A 16,736-nucleotide genomic window follows, 5' to 3' on the forward strand; every position below is an offset into this window, starting at 1 on the left:
AAAATATTGTGTACATATAGCTCATAGCCAACAACTAAATAATTCAACATTCACCACTGTTAATATTGATGCTGATAAACGTGCAGGAAATATTGCGGCGAGTGTCGCCGTAATGGGCCATAAATTACGGTGGGAAAATAATAAATTTTAAATGGGCCGTGGCGGGAGCTTCATTAGAGCGGAAAAACTAATAAATTGATGGGCGCTTCATAATGACGGGGGTTCCCTTATCTCGTTCATTACGTCGAATTAGTGGGCTCGAGGGTGAGGCGGCCCACCCGACTGTTCTCACAACGTTCTTTTTTTTTTTTATATTATTTGGTCATTTTTCAAGCAAATTTTTTCAATGTTTTACAAAACAGTTTCATCATTATTTTATCGTGATTCCATTTTGAAGTTTTTACGTGAGAACACCTTGTAAAGAATTGTGAAAAGTGAGGGGGCGTGGTTTCAATTTAAATTTCGCGCCAGGCGTCGCGCGCCACGAGTGTTTGATTTGGGAACTAAGATTCATCATTGCAGACACTCGTACTTGCATTTCTATTTTAATTAGGTATTCCTTCCACAAGAATTAAGCATCTAGAACAGATGGCTTTGAAACAATGGGAAGTAATAAATGTAACAATTTATTAACAAGTGAATCATTCACTAGTACATGATATTGGTTAAAAATCTCAAAAGAAATTCTCACAAATCTCAATCGCTTTGGTCGAACCCATTATTATAAATAATGCAGGTTTTCAAGTAAAAAATCCACACAAAAACAACACTCGACTGTCGTTACTTAAAATTTTCAATGTCACATCTACAGGGTGTCGCAAAATTAACGTGTTCCAAGTCGGGGGCCTTGTAGGGAAAAATCTCAGGAATGTCGAAAAAATAAAATAAAAAATATAGGGGAGCTCTTTACAAAGATATATGGGTCTGAAGATTCAAACTTTTCATCATGTTTTCTTCAAATAAAAAATATAAATGGTTGACATTCATTTTGAAATATGGTGAGGATGATTATGTAAAATATTAAAATATAAATGAAAAGACATTTCTTGAAAAAACAGCTTTATCTCGAAAAAATAAAAATTTTATTTTTCCAATTTGTGTTCAAAAGGGAAGTACAACACAGCTAGAATATTAATCGGGTACTTTTGAACAAATATTGGCAACTTTGATATTTTTTTCCAAAGTGACAGCAATTTTTTTTAAACATTTTTACTTGGTCAACAGGATGTCCCCTACTAAGCCCCGAACTCGGAATACGATAATTTTAAGACACCCTGTATAAATTCTCTGTTCTTGAATCTGCAAAAGTTATCTAATTCCTCTCAAATATCTGCGTCGAAATAAGTGATGGTCTGATGGGGCCAAGTCCGGCCGATACGAAGGACAGCTCGCCACGTCCAATCTAAATTCCTTAAATTGTTGCAGTGTTTCTGGTACTCGAAACAACTTCATATAATCTTCAACGAAACAGAACTCGTTTGTTTAACAAATATGAAGATTTTTCTCCAACTTTGCCCTAAACATCTTAGTAAACTTCTCTGCTCTGCTTCCCAAAGAAACAAAAAGCAGAGATCGAATTTTGAGCGAAGATTCGTGACGTTCAGATTTACTCAGTTTTGACATCTATCAATTAAAAGTTCTATCGTTGACGTTTTGATTGGTCCAAGAAACAATTGGAAAAGTCTTCAGAAACTGTGGAAGATTCGTTCGTTCAATGTTGACAAACTCGAATCTCATTTTTCCCTCCACGCAGCGTTAGTCAACATTTGCATGAAGCAAATCTGACTTTAACAGCTTCACAAGTCGTCGCTGTTGATGGAGTGGTGTGTCCGTCGTCTCAAAACCCCAATGGGACATAAACGTTTTATAGTTTTTCGATTAAACGGTGTTCGAGGGTCGATTACGTGAAATTCGGCGAACCTGCCACAATCTCGCACTTTCGCCTTTGTTGTTCGTTGGCGTGTTCGGCGAGCGCGAGTCATCGCTGCCCACACCGCCGGCCCAACATGGGCATTCCGTGTGATCACCTCGGGGGCCGAGTCAGTATATTCTTCAGCGATAAGGCCGCGTCTGCATTCGTTATCCGCCGCCTGTTGTATCCCTATTTGCACTCGGCGCACGTCTATGCCCACCGCAACCCGCCTGCACTTTTGTATTCTTTCCCTCCGAGCCAAATCCAAAACAATGGTGCAGTTTGTTACGATAATAATTTCGTTACGTTGCTGTACAAGCGCCGGTTTATTGTGCAGTCGGCTATTGTTTATAAGCACGGCACTCCATTCACCACGCCGCTCGCGGATCGCTCGCCGAGATCACGTCGTTTTGACGCCGCCAACTCGCGCATTTTTGCCAACCGACACCGGGACACTCGATATGCGCTTTTTGGACACATCGAGATGCAATGGTGTGGGACAACTCCGAAAAAAACCCACACAGATTAGGCGCTGCTCTGGGATTCGAACCTGGCACCTTCCGAACGCAAAACGGCGCGCTAAGCGCCTGGCTACGGTGTTCGGTCTCTGCTTGGAAGATAAGCTGGACCAGTTATCACCGCTGGGTGTGAGATAATTCCGTGGCCGAGAGCGGGTCGGGTCAGTTACGAGTTCGCAATTAGGCCAAATTGCCCCAAGAACAGTCCGATTAGAAGAGACGACCGAGAAAATCCTCTCACGTCGGATTCACGATTAAAAGACAAATGTGGCAAATACTGTTCTGGTATAAATTTACCAATAAACGCGACTAACAAGCGTCGCAAGTACTAGACTCGGCGTTGCGTTCGCTTTTCCATAAATCCCGACTATTAACCACTCGAGAAGCTGCCGTCCCGTGGCGTGCTTCGGAATTTATTGTCAACTCGTCCCATCATTCGGACGCACCAGGTGCGGTTTCTGCTTAACAAGATCGGTCTTAGCACCTGGTTCTTGTTTATTAATCATCAGCGCGCAATAATCCTCTGAGCATCAAACTTAATTCTCTTAGAACTTATCGAGGTGTCAGATGTAATGCCGAGAGATTATCTACGGCGGAGCAACGGACGCCTTTTACTGCTTCATCAGCAGTCAATATGATAATGGTGATGGTTTATTGACCCACACACGGGAAATACACCGCACGTATTGTAATGGAACGAGGAACAAACAATATTAATTAATGAAGCGTTATTACCTACTGGTCAGACAAAATTGTTGATAATATCTAGTCCGGGGAACGCCCGAGATAATCCTTCTGAGGTGTTTATGCACCAGGGATTAATTTAAAAATCGGGGTGCCCGCGTGGCGTGGCGACGACTGACGACTTCCGAGTAAATCGTGTCAGACGAAAGCGATATTCGTCAGAGATGTAAAGCTCGTCGAGGTCTACAATAAAGCTCAACATGACACACCCCTAACGTTTGTAGATTTTAATGTATAACCATTTTTTGGTGACTGCATCTTGCAAATTCTTTGCCGTGTCATTTTTCCGATACCAACGAAGATGCGTCGAATAGTTTTACATATTCATGAACTGGACTTGAAAACGAACATTTTGACCTTGACGTTGTGTACCTGCGATGCCTGGTTTCGGAGATGCGAACGAATTGTATTCTTGTATTGTTAAATCTTGTTCCAGGTACCCGGAGTCGCGTTTGGCCAAGTTGTTCAACGGCAGCATCCCCATCGTGCTGGACTCCCTGAAGCAGCACTACTTCATCGACCGCGACGGCGGCATGTTCCGCCACATCTTGAACTTCATGCGGAACGCGCGTCTCCTCATCCCTGACAACTTCACCGACCTGGACCTGCTCCTGGAAGAGGCCCGGTACTTCGACATAGGACGTAAGTAGTCCCCGAGTCACTCCCGAAGGACAATCTTCATTCGAGCTTTGCAGCCATGGTCCGCCAGCTGGAGCAGCTGAAGAAGGACCGGATAAAGAACGGCGCGCTGGCTCCTTGCGGCAACTCGCTGAAGAGCGCCGGCTTCGGCCGCCCCCACGGCGCCTCCTCCGAGAACTCGCGCCAGCTGGGCCAGGACATGTACGAGTGCGTGGCGTTGCACGTCAGCCCGGACCTGGGGGAGCGCATCATGCTCTCCGGCGACCGCTCCCTGCTCGACGAGGTCTTCCCCGAGACCAACCAGGCGATGATGGACGCCCGCTCCGGCGTCGCCTGGAACCAGCAGGACGTCCACCACGTCATCCGCTTCCCGCTGAACGGCTACTGCAAGCTCAACTCGGTCCAGGTGATAACGAGGCTCCTGAACGCCGGGTTCAAGTTGGCGGCGAGCAACGGGGGCGGCGTCGAAGGCCAGCAGTTCTCCGAGTACCTGTTCATAAGGAAGATATTGCCCGGCTGACCGGACACGTTCCACCATCCCGACAATCAGCGTTCGTGACGCAACAATTCATTAATTTATGTTCTCGTTAGTTGTAATTTATCATCCTATTGTCAAGACATGCCTTACTTTAGTTTGGAGAATGATCTAATTGTTAATACGTTTGTTTGCTAGTGGTTAAGTTTAATACTATGTAAATAATTATATTAATATTGTATTTTTTCTTGTTCATGGGTTGAGCATTATTTCGCTGATCTCATTAGATCTACTCGGCTGTGATCCGTTTAAGAATACAGTGACGACTGGATGCTGCGGCAGCTGGCGGATCGACCATTATACTGTTGTAAAGTGTGCTACTTCACAATAAATATTAACTATTAGCACATCTCTTTCTTATCAACTGATACACCACAAACATCACACCTAAATCAAATAATTAAAGTCTTTTTGCATCTCTGCAAGTTATTCTACCCTGAAAACGACACTTTTCTCTGCAAAAGATCTCCGCGGGGCAAAAGTGAAGCTTCAAGGTCACGCGGCGACCATCTGCCATCGAGGCAAAGCAGTATTTGCTGATCGATATGTAATAATAACAAAAAAACTCGTGAAAAAAACCAGGACACTTCTTTTCTATAAAGAAAGTCCGTTAAAAGCGGATTTCCATACACAGTATTATAAAAAATACTAGAAAAACAAAATTGGACTCGTAGATTGATTCAGATGAATGTTATTTTATTTGCCGATGTCGACTACGATTTTTGAAGTGAAAACTTCTTTAAGCGCGCCACATAGGTAGGTACATTTTATTCCCGGGCAGTGAATTAGTTTCATGCGACACGGTAAAATCGTTCGCAGCACAAGCTAAAATTGGAAAATCGTGGGCAGCACGACACGGTAAACTAAAATCAAAGGAGTCGAGTTTTTTAGCGGAGCGAGCGAAAAACAATCAACTGTACGTCACTTGTCAATTTAAAATTTTCATTGTACCTACTGTCGCGAACAATAAATTTTGGTCGTCAATGTCATTTCAAAATTTGGTTAGATTATCACAGATTTAAAAAGTTTCCCTGCCTAATTATGCCCATGTCAACAAAGTGTCAAAAAAATGAGAAAAAAAATGACAATTAATGTCATACAACATAATGTATGATATGATATGATATTTACGACTGTTTTACAATGGAGCATTTTCGATTGTGTTAAAGAATGACCTTGACGACCAAAATTTATTGCTCGCGACTGTATGTTGTGTTGTGACCTGACTGACCTCAGTGCAGAGCTGCAGGAGTCACTGTATATATATACAGGATATTTCACGAGTAATAATAAGCCTGACGTAATTTAAAATGCACCCCACACTATATTTCCGAAAAAAGCTGGCTACTGTCATTAAAATGTCCGGCTTTTTTGAAAATGTATTGTGGGTTGAATTTATTATTCCGTCAGTCTCATTATCACTCGTGAAATACCCTGTATAGTTTTATATAATATAAACGATAAAGACACGACAAATATTGTAAGTTTACAGATGAATGTAGCATTTAATACGTAATTCTCCATTATATGGCTTCAACAATTCATCTATTGGAAAAATTTGTGTAGCAAAATGTGAAGAGGAAAATGGACAAATGATCATAATACAGGGTATTGGTATTGCTGTGAAAACTTGTGTTGTGTTCATCGTCATCATCGTCAAGAAAATAAAACTGAAACATCCAAACCTAACCTCACAAATTTTGCCAGAGTGTACCTCTAAAAGCGGACGTATTTGCAGTTTCTATGGTTTCTGTTGAAAAATACAGATTTTTGATGTTTATTTAAAAACAGCATTGGATTTAAATAATATTAATTATTTATGCCTTGCTCCTTATTCCTCCAAGTAAGTACTATCATCCATAATAATATATTTTTTATAAAATAGGTACATGTTACTTAAAATCAGTAACGAGCATCATACGTAGAAGTTTTCACTTCTGTCGTGTGGTCTTAAGGACACACTCTTTTTTTTTCTTTAAGTTTTTCTCAGTTTTCAGGCCTTACTTGAAGGCAAAAATGCAAAATTTATCGAGTTTTTATTTTAGGTTAGGATCAAGTGTTGCATCGAGAGGAGTTGGTAGAAACAACATTTTTAAATGACCTGTGGAGGACGGTAATGACAGGTGTGACCCACTTGCGCGTGACCAGTAATAGCCGTCCGAGTTAATCTACGAGCTGATTTCTATTTTCACGGCCGCTCGTGGGTCTCATTTGCGTCTGTGACGAATGTTTTTGGTGATTAAATTTGGGGGGCGCCCCGGCGAAACTTTGCGCGTTTGCCGATCCGCGATAACCGCATTTCGTGAGCGGCGAAGCGTCGCTCGGGGATCGAATCCTTGTCCGGCGTCATCTGCGTAGCGGGCGGCCTCGGGGCGGGCCCCGGGGTATGCAAAACCTGGCGGAGTGTAAGGACAGGACAAGTTTCCCCGAGTGAGTTACCATGGTGACTGCGAACTCAATATCATCGACAAAGAACCAATTGGGGCCGGGAAGCCGGAGGCGTCGGCGGGCACGGCTGTGCGAGCGCCCGGGGCCCTCGGGCCGGGACACCTGGGGCGCTGGAGACGGGGGCCCCCGGGCGGCCAGACGATCGACGCCGCCGCCGCCCGGGGCCTCGACTCCCACTCGCGCTCGCTTCGGCTGGCTTGTTTGTACGATTCGTCGTCGTCCACTCATTACTGCGGCATTCTTATTCAGATCGGGGCCCCGGAGACGTGGCCGACGAATATAATCGCCGGAGCTGGCCCCAGGCGCTTCACGTTTCCGAGGCACTTCGTTAACGCCGGCCCCGGGGCTGCAGATGGGGGCGGTAGTTTTTCTCGGACGGAAGGGGAGACGCTGGGCCGGGGGCTGCGACCAATTTCGACCCGGTTAAAAATTCTCGCTTGACAAAATGGTGGCAAAGGCTTCAAATACGCAGATACCACGTGTACATAGCCAACTACGATGAAAAAAACTAAAACTTCTTCTTACATCCTAGCTGGCTGTGAAATTTGCCGCCTACAGTACATAACGTAACTATACTATCCTAAAGGTAAATCGATGTGGTTTTTTGGTTGCCTAAAAACAAGGGGTTTTAAGATAATATAATTTAAAGCAAAACAGTAGCAAGTAATTAATCAAATGTATCCTGTTTCGGAGAATACGCCATTTTTTTATGTTGAGGTGTAAACAAAATGTCTACCACTTACTACTGTAACTAATTTCCTCCACGAGACAAAAATTCTTTGCTGTCTCGACTAACTCACAACACCTTAATTATCACTTTGAAAAATGATTAACAATGAAAACGGCAAAGTGACAAATATGAGCTGTCAAATGTCAAATATACAAATCGAGAAGAGGCGGCAAATCTATACGTTTAACATAAATTACAGCCAACTGCGATGTAAGAAACATTTAATAACGTTATGTTAATAAAATTAATAAAAAACAACACTGAATAAGGATTTTACTTTAATCGTTTGACATTCTCGCGTTCTGAATACATTTATTGTGACTTTACAATGAAAAAACCAATATGAACATAGTTGTTAATGAAGTTAAGCTCAAAAGCTCCTCTCGAATGGATTAAAAATGTGCCTTTTAGACACAACATCCAACATTTGACCCTTAGAAGCAGGTTTACAATTGCAACGGAATAAATAAAACATAATAATAATTTTTTATTTCAATAGAGTGCCGAGTGCGGCAATTACACGAGTGCCCGGGGAGTTGTGTACACAATTTTCTCTAAATTAAATATTTCTCAACGTGATTGTTTATTACGAATGACCTGAAAACAACTGCGGTTTAGAGACTTTAACAAATTTTAAGTTGGTAAAAGAGCAGTATTGAGACAGATGTCTTACCCTACAAAAATCCATAATTATTATTACATTACATAGAATAATGTAGAAAATTTTCATAATTTCCAAATTTACATATTAAAACACTCTATAATTTTTTATACCCTGGGGACCCTCCCATTAAATCTTTATGTAAATCCGAACAAAGGGAACAAAAATCTTTTTTATAAACTAATTTCTTCAATGAATATTTTAGGGTGGGAAAAGAGTAACGCAATTTGAGCCGAACCAATGACACATCTGCAAAGATCAAATGAGTTATTTTAAGATTTTTGCTGAGAATTAAAAACGATTTTAATATTTCTTTGACCCCCATTGGCTTGATTGGATAAGTTTCCGCACGCCTCTGCCCTTCGCCGGTGCATCCACCTTTGCATTCCTCCAACCGCCAACCATCCCACAACAATGCCCCTTTCCTGGAAAATATTATAAAATCCGTCGCCCCCGGCGGGGTTTTTGAAACGCGCGGTTGATGAGGAGAGCGCCGGCGGCGTCGGTGAAACGGTCCGTGCCCGGTCCCGCTCGGGGGCCTCTCCGTCCCTCGGCCCGGGGGCGTCGCTCGTTCTGCATGGAAGAATTCTAAAGCACGTTAGGTTGTGACCTATTGATCTGGGCCCGGGGGTGGTTTTGTGTACTGGGCGCACCAGCATAGACAAAGAGTCCCGAGTTCTAATCCCGGGGGCCCATCTGCATAGATAATGACGCCGCCGCCGGGGAACCGCATCGCGCCGCATAAATACGCCCGCTTCCTTTCAACTTTTACGGGATAAGAAGGTGGTGGTGGCGGGCGCGCGACCCCGCTTTTTTCTGGGCGCGCTAATGCAAGACAAATAGTGGCGTCGCATGGGCAAATAAGGTAATGTACGATGTGTGTGATTGTTGCGGTGACGATTATTGATTGAAACGTAATGGTAGAGTGAAGTGTATAAGTTGGATTAGCGTAAACCATTTATCTATGTGACGTGTAAATAACTCCATTATGTTAATTACACGAATCATTTATCTTCGTTTTTGTGCGCTGACAGTCCTCAAGGCTTTTAAAAAATGACAATGGGTAGGCAGAGTATGGGAAAAATACGAAGGTTTATAAATAGAGACAATTAAGGAATTCCACCGAAAGGATCTGCGCAAGGATAATGGGCCACAGTGCCGTGCTTCAAGGACGGTACAAGACAGTGTTTTAACTATTTTGTACTTCATCTGTATTTAATAACGGGCGTTCAAAAACTGACACATGTGAAGTTGGTTGTGGACACGCTTGTCGTTATTTGAACTACCTAACCTCAAATTAGACTTGAGAATAAGAAACAAAACGTCATTTGCGTCTTAAACAGACAGCGATCCAAATGCTTTATTTTCATATTCCTTACAATATGAACATATACAGGATGTCTGACTCGAAAGTCTTCGCAGGTCAGGGTTCATGGTTTTTTGATTTTTTTTTTGTCGCCGATTCGAACCAAATTGCAGTCAGTTATTGAACACGATGAGTTGAATTCAGGTGTAGTAAAAGTTCCGGCCATTGAACCCATTTTTTGCTGTGGGAGCCAAAAATATGGATTTTTGGTTTTTTGCGAATTTCTCTGAAACGGGAAAATCCAGGTAAATTTTTTTCGGCTCAGAAGAAGCGCCTTGACAAGAGCAATCCAACGGTGCAAAATTCATTGCCATATGTGGCTTAATAAGAGACCTATGGGCGTTTAAATGATTTTCCGAAGTGAAAATTAGATAGAAGGGGGGGGTACGTGGTTTTTTTCCAAAAATTTTTTGTCGCCGATTCGAACCAAATTGCTGTCAGTTATTGAATAGGATGAGCTGAATTCAGGTATAGTAAAAGTTCCGGCCATTGAACCCATTTTTTGCTGTGGGAGCCAAAAATATGGATTTTTTGGATTTTTGCGAATTTCTCTGAAACGGGAAAATCCAGGTAAATTTTTTTCGGCTCAGAAGAAGCGCCTTGACAAGAGCAATCCAACGGTGCAAAATTCATTGCCATATGTGGCTTAATAAGAGACCTATGGGCGTTTAAATGATTTTCCGAAGTGAAAATTAGATAGAAGGGGGGGGTACGTGGTTTTTTTCCAAAAATTTTTTGTCGCCGATTCGAACCAAATTGCTGTCAGTTATTGAATAGGATGAGCTGAATTCAGGTATAGTAAAAGTTCCGGCCATTGAACCCATTTTTTGCTGTGGGAGCCAAAAATATGGATTTTTTGGATTTTTGCGAATTTCTCTGAAACGGGAAAATCCAGGTAAATTTTTTTCGGCTCAGAAGAAGCGCCTTGACAAGAGCAATCCAACGGTGCAAAATTCATTGCCATATGTGGCTTAATAAGAGAGCTATGGGCGTTTAAATGATTTTCCGAAGTGAAAATTAGATAGAAGGGGGGGGTACGTGGTTTTTTTCGAAAATTTTTTTGTCGCCGATTCGAACCAAATTGCTGTCAGTTATTGAATAGGATGAGTTGAATTCAGGTATAGTAAAAGTTCCGGCCATTGAACCCATTTTTTGCTGTGGGAGCCAAAAATATGGATTTTTTGGTTTTTTGCGAATTTCTCTGAAACGGGAAAATCCAGGTAAATTTTTTTCGGCTCAGAAGAAGCGCCTTGACAAGAGCAATCCAACGGTGCAAAATTCATTGCCATATGTGGCTTAATAACAGAGCTATGGGCGTTTAAATGATTTTCCGAAGTGAAAATTAGATAGAAGGGGGGGGTACGTGGTTTTTTCCAAAAATTTTTTGTCGCCGATTCGAACCAAATTGCAGTCAGTTATTGAACACGATGAGTTGAATTCAGGTGTAGTAAAAGTTCCGGCCATTGAACCCATTTTTTGCTGTGGGAGCCAAAAATATGGATTTTTGGTTTTTTGCGAATTTCTCTGAAACGGGAAAATCCAGGTAAATTTTTTTCGGCTCAGAAGAAGCGCCTTGACAAGAGCAATCCAACGGTGCAAAATTCATTGCCATATGTGGCTTAATAAGAGAGCTATGGGCGTTTAAATGATTTTCCGAAGTGAAAATTAGATAGAAGGGGGGGGTACGTGGTTTTTTTCCAAAAATTTTTTGTCGCCGATTCGAACCAAATTGCTGTCAGTTATTGAATAGGATGAGCTGAATTCAGGTATAGTAAAAGTTCCGGCCATTGAACCCATTTTTTGCTGTGGGAGCCAAAAATAAGGATTTTTTGGATTTTTGCGAATTTCTCTGAAACGGGAAAATCCAGGTAAATTTTTTTCGGCTCAGAAGAAGCGCCTTGACAAGAGCAATCCAACGGTGCAAAATTCATTGCCATATGTGGCTTAATAAGAGAGCTATGGGCGTTTAAATGATTTTCCGAAGTGAAAATTAGATAGAAGGGGGGGGTACGTGGTTTTTTCCAAAAATTTTTTGTCGCCGATTCGAACCAAATTGCTGTCAGTTATTGAATAGGATGAGCTGAATTCAGGTATAGTAAAAGTTCCGGCCATTGAACCCATTTTTTGCTGTGGGAGCCAAAAATAAGGATTTTTTGGATTTTTGCGAATTTCTCTGAAACGGGAAAATCCAGGTAAATTTTTTTCGGCTCAGAAGAAGCGCCTTGACAAGAGCAATCCAACGGTGCAAAATTCATTGCCATATGTGGCTTAATAAGAGAGCTATGGGCGTTTAAATGATTTTCCGAAGTGAAAATTAGATAGAAGGGGGGGGTACGTGGTTTTTTTCCAAAATTTTTTTGTCGCCGATTCGAACCAAATTGCTGTCAGTTATTGAATAGGATGAGCTGAATTCAGGTATAGTAAAAGTTCCGGCCATTGAACCCATTTTTTGCTGTGGGAGCCAAAAATATGGATTTTTTGGATTTTTGCGAATTTCTCTGAAACGGGAAAATCCAGGTAAATTTTTTTCGGCTCAGAAGAAGCGCCTTGACAAGAGCAATCCAACGGTGCAAAATTCATTGCCATATGTGGCTTAATAAGAGAGCTATGGGCGTTTAAATGATTTTCCGAAGTGAAAATTAGATAGAAGGGGGGGGTACGTGGTTTTTTTCCAAAAATTTTTTGTCGCCGATTCGAACCAAATTGCTGTCAGTTATTGAATAGGATGAGCTGAATTCAGGTATAGTAAAAGTTCCGGCCATTGAACCCATTTTTTGCTGTGGGAGCCAAAAATATGGATTTTTTGGATTTTTGCGAATTTCTCTGAAACGGGAAAATCCAGGTAAATTTTTTTCGGCTCAGAAGAAGCGCCTTGACAAGAGCAATCCAACGGTGCAAAATTCATTGCCATATGTGGCTTAATAAGAGAGCTATGGGCGTTTAAATGATTTTCCGAAGTGAAAATTAGATAGAAGGGGGGGGTACGTGGTTTTTTTCCAAAAATTTTTTGTCGCCGATTCGAACCAAATTGCTGTCAGTTATTGAATAGGATGAGCTGAATTCAGGTATAGTAAAAGTTCCGGCCATTGAACCCATTTTTTGCTGTGGGAGCCAAAAATATGGATTTTTGGTTTTTTGCGAATTTCTCTGAAACGGGAAAATCCAGGTAAATTTTTTTCGGCTCAGAAGAAGCGCCTTGACAAGAGCAATCCAACGGTGCAAAATTCATTGCCATATGTGGCTTAATAAGAGAGCTATGGGCGTTTAAATGATTTTCCGAAGTGAAAATTAGATAGAAGGGGGGGGGTACGTGGTTTTTTTCCAAAATTTTTTTGTCGCCGATTCGAACCAAATTGCTGTCAGTTATTGAATAGGATGAGTTGAATTCAGGTATAGTAAAAGTTCCGGCCATTGAACCCATTTTTTGCTGTGGGAGCCAAAAATATGGATTTTTTGGTTTTTTGCGAATTTCTCTGAAACGGGAAAATCCAGGTAAATTTTTTTCGGCTCAGAAGAAGCGCCTTGACAAGAGCAATCCAACGGTGCAAAATTTATTGCCAGATGTGGCTTAATAAGAGAGCTATGGGCGTTTAAATGGTTTTCCGAAGTGAAAATTAGATAGAAGGGGGGGGGGTACGTGGTTTTTTTCCAAAAATTTTTTGTCGCCGATTCGAACCAAATTGCTGTCAGTTATTGAATAGGATGAGCTGAATTCAGGTATAGTAAAAGTTCCGGCCATTGAACCCATTTTTTGCTGTGGGAGCCAAAAATATGGATTTTTTGGATTTTTGCGAATTTCTCTGAAACGGGAAAAATCCTGGTAAATTTTTTTCGGCTCAGAAGAAGCGCCTTGACAAGAGCAATCCAACGGTGCAAAATTCATTGCCATATGTGGCTTAATAAGAGAGCTATGGGCGTTTAAATGATTTTCCGAAGTGAAAATTAGATAGAAGGGGGGGTACGTGGTTTTTTTCCAAAAATTTTTTGTCGCCGATTCGAACCAAATTGCTGTCAGTTATTGAATAGGATGAGCTGAATTCAGGTATAGTAAAAGTTCCGGCCATTGAACCCATTTTTTGCTGTGGGAGCCAAAAATATGGATTTTTTGGATTTTTGCGAATTTCTCTGAAACGGGAAAATCCAGGTAAATTTTTTTCGGCTCAGAAGAAGCGCCTTGACAAGAGCAATCCAACGGTGCAAAATTCATTGCCATATGTGGCTTAATAAGAGAGCTATGGGCGTTTAAATGATTTTCCGAAGTGAAAATTAGATAGAAGGGGGGGTACGTGGTTTTTTTCCAAAAATTTTTTGTCGCCGATTCGAACCAAATTGCTGTCAGTTATTGAATAGGATGAGCTGAATTCAGGTATAGTAAAAGTTCCGGCCATTGAACCCATTTTTTGCTGTGGGAGCCAAAAATATGGATTTTTTGGATTTTTGCGAATTTCTCTGAAACGGGAAAATCCAGGTAAATTTTTTTCGGCTCAGAAGAAGCGCCTTGACAAGAGCAATCCAACGGTGCAAAATTCATTGCCATATGTGGCTTAATAAGAGAGCTATGGGCGTTTAAATGATTTTCCGAAGTGAAAATTAGATAGAAGGGGGGGGTACGTGGTTTTTTTCGAAAATTTTTTTTCGCCGATTCGAACCAAATTGCTGTCAGTTATTGAATAGGATGAGTTGAATTCAGGTATAGTAAAAGTTCCGGCCATTGAACCCATTTTTTGCTGTGGGAGCCAAAAATATGGATTTTTTGGTTTGTTGCGAATTTCTCTGAAACGGGAAAATCCAGGTAAATTTTTTTCGGCTCAGAAGAAGCGCCTTGACAAGAGCAATCCAACGTTGCAAAATTCATTGCCATATGTGGCTTAATAAGAGAGCTATGGGCGTTTAAATGATTTTCCGAAGTGAAAATTAGATAGAAGGGGGGGGGGGGTACGTGGTTTTTTTCCAAAAATTTTTTGTCGCCGATTCGAACCAAATTGCTGTCAGTTATTGAATAGGATGAGCTGAATTCAGGTATAGTAAAAGTTCCGGCCAATGAACCCATTTTTTGCTGTGGGAGCCAAAAATATGGATTTTTTGGATTTTTGCGAATTTCTCTGAAACGGGAAAATCCAGGTAAATTTTTTTCGGCTCAGAAGAAGCGCCTTGACAAGAGCAATCCAACGGTGCAAAATTCATTGCCATATGTGGCTTAATAAGAGAGCTATGGGCGTTTAAATGATTTTCCGAAGTGAAAATTAGATAGAAGGGGGGGGTACGTGGTTTTTTCCAAAAATTTTTTGTCGCCGATTCGAACCAAATTGCAGTCAGTTATTGAACACGATGAGTTGAATTCAGGTCTAGTAAAAGTTCCGGCCATTGAACCCATTTTTTGCTGTGGGAGCCAAAAATATGGATTTTTTGGTTTTTTGCGAATTTCTCTGAAACGGGAAAATCCAGGTAAATTTTTTTCGGCTCAGAAGAAGCGCCTTGACAAGAGCAATCCAACGGTGCAAAATTCATTGCCATATGTGGCTTAATAAGAGAGCTATGGGCGTTTAAATGATTTTCCGAAGTGAAAATTAGATAGAAGGGGGGGGTACGTGGTTTTTTTCCAAAAATTTTTTGTCGCCGATTCGAACCAAATTGCTGTCAGTTATTGAATAGGATGAGCTGAATTCAGGTATAGTAAAAGTTCCAGCCATTGAACCCATTTTTTGCTGTGGGAGCCAAAAATATGGATTTTTGGTTTTTCGCGAATTTCTCTGAAACCGGAAAATCCAGGTAAATTTTTTTCGGCTCAGAAGAAGCGCCTTGACAAGAGCAATCCAACGGTGCAAAATTCATTGCCATATGTGGCTTAATAAGAGAGCTATGGGCGTTTAAATGATTTTCCGAAGTGAAAATTAGATAGAAGGGGGGGTACGTGGTTTTTTTCCAAAAATTTTTTGTCGCCGATTCGAACCAAATTGCAGTCATTTATTGAACACGATGAGTTGAATTCAGGTATAGTAAAAGTTCCGGCCATTGAACCCATTTTTTGCTGTGGGAGCCAAAAATATGGATTTTTTGGTTTTTTGCGAATTTCTCTGAAACGGGAAAATCCAGGTAAATTTTTTTCGGCTCAGAAGAAGCGCCTTGACAAGAGCAATCCAACGGTGCAAAATTCATTGCCATATGTGGCTTAATAAGAGAGCTATGGGCGTTTAAATGATTTTCCGAAGTGAAAATTAGATAGAAGGGGGGGGTACGTGGTTTTTTTCCAAAAATTTTTTGTCGCCGATTCGAACCAAATTGCTGTCAGTTATTGAATAGGATGAGCTGAATTCAGGTATAGTAAAAGTTCCGGCCATTGAACCCATTTTTTGCTGTGGGAGCCAAAAATATGGATTTTTTGGATTTTTGCGAATTTCTCTGAAACGGGAAAATCCAGGTAAATTTTTTTCGGCTCAGAAGAAGCGCCTTGACAAGAGCAATCCAACGGTGCAAAATTCATTGCCATATGTGGCTTAATAAGAGAGCTATGGGCGTTTAAATGATTTTCCGAAGTGAATATTAGATAGAAGGGGGGGGTACGTGGTTTTTTTCGAAAATTTTTTTGTCGCCGATTCGAACCAAATTGCTGTCAGTTATTGAATAGGATGAGTTGAATTCAGGTATAGTAAAAGTTCCGGCCATTGAACCCATTTTTTGCTGTGGGAGCCAAAAATATGGATTTTTTGGATTTTTGCGAATTTCTCTGAAACGGGAAAATCCAGGTAAATTTTTTTCGGCTCAGAAGAAGCGCCTTGACAAGAGCAATCCAACGGTGCAAAATTCATTGCCATATGTGGCTTAATAAGAGAGCTATGGGCGTTTAAATGATTTTCCGAAGTGAAAATTAGATAGAAGGGGGGGGTACGTGGTTTTTTCCAAAAATTTTTTGTCGCCGATTCGAACCAAATTGCAGTCAGTTATTGAACACGATGAGTTGAATTCAGGTCTAGTAAAAGTTCCGGCCATTGAACCCATTTTTTGCTGTGGGAGCCAAAAATATGGATTTTTTGGTTTTTTGCGAATTTCTCTGAAACGGGAAAATCCAGGTAAATTTTTTTCGGCTCAGAAGAAGCGCCTTGACAAGAGCAATCCAACGGTGCAAAATTCATTGCCATATGTGGCTTAATAAGAGAGCTATGGGCGTTTAAATGATTTTCCGAAG

At 41.3% G+C, this 16,736-nt stretch overlaps 1 protein-coding gene across 1 annotated transcript in view; it reads left to right on the forward strand.

The window, feature by feature from the left end:
- The window catches only part of twz (BTB/POZ domain-containing protein twz), a 43,179-nt gene extending 38,636 nt beyond the window's left edge, over window positions 1–4,543 (forward strand). The window contains exons 4-5 of the mRNA XM_069057135.1: window positions 3,611–3,816; window positions 3,870–4,543. Coding sequence (XP_068913236.1) covers window positions 3,611–3,816; window positions 3,870–4,333 — 670 coding nt within the window. The 3' untranslated portion in view covers window positions 4,334–4,543. The remainder of the gene's footprint in view (window positions 1–3,610; window positions 3,817–3,869) is intronic.
- Window positions 4,544–16,736: the final 12,193 nt, after the last annotated feature.

The sequence above is a fragment of the Tenebrio molitor genome, chromosome 1 (genome assembly GCF_963966145.1).
Source record: "Tenebrio molitor chromosome 1, icTenMoli1.1, whole genome shotgun sequence".
Lineage (NCBI taxonomy): Eukaryota > Metazoa > Arthropoda > Insecta > Coleoptera > Tenebrionidae > Tenebrio > Tenebrio molitor.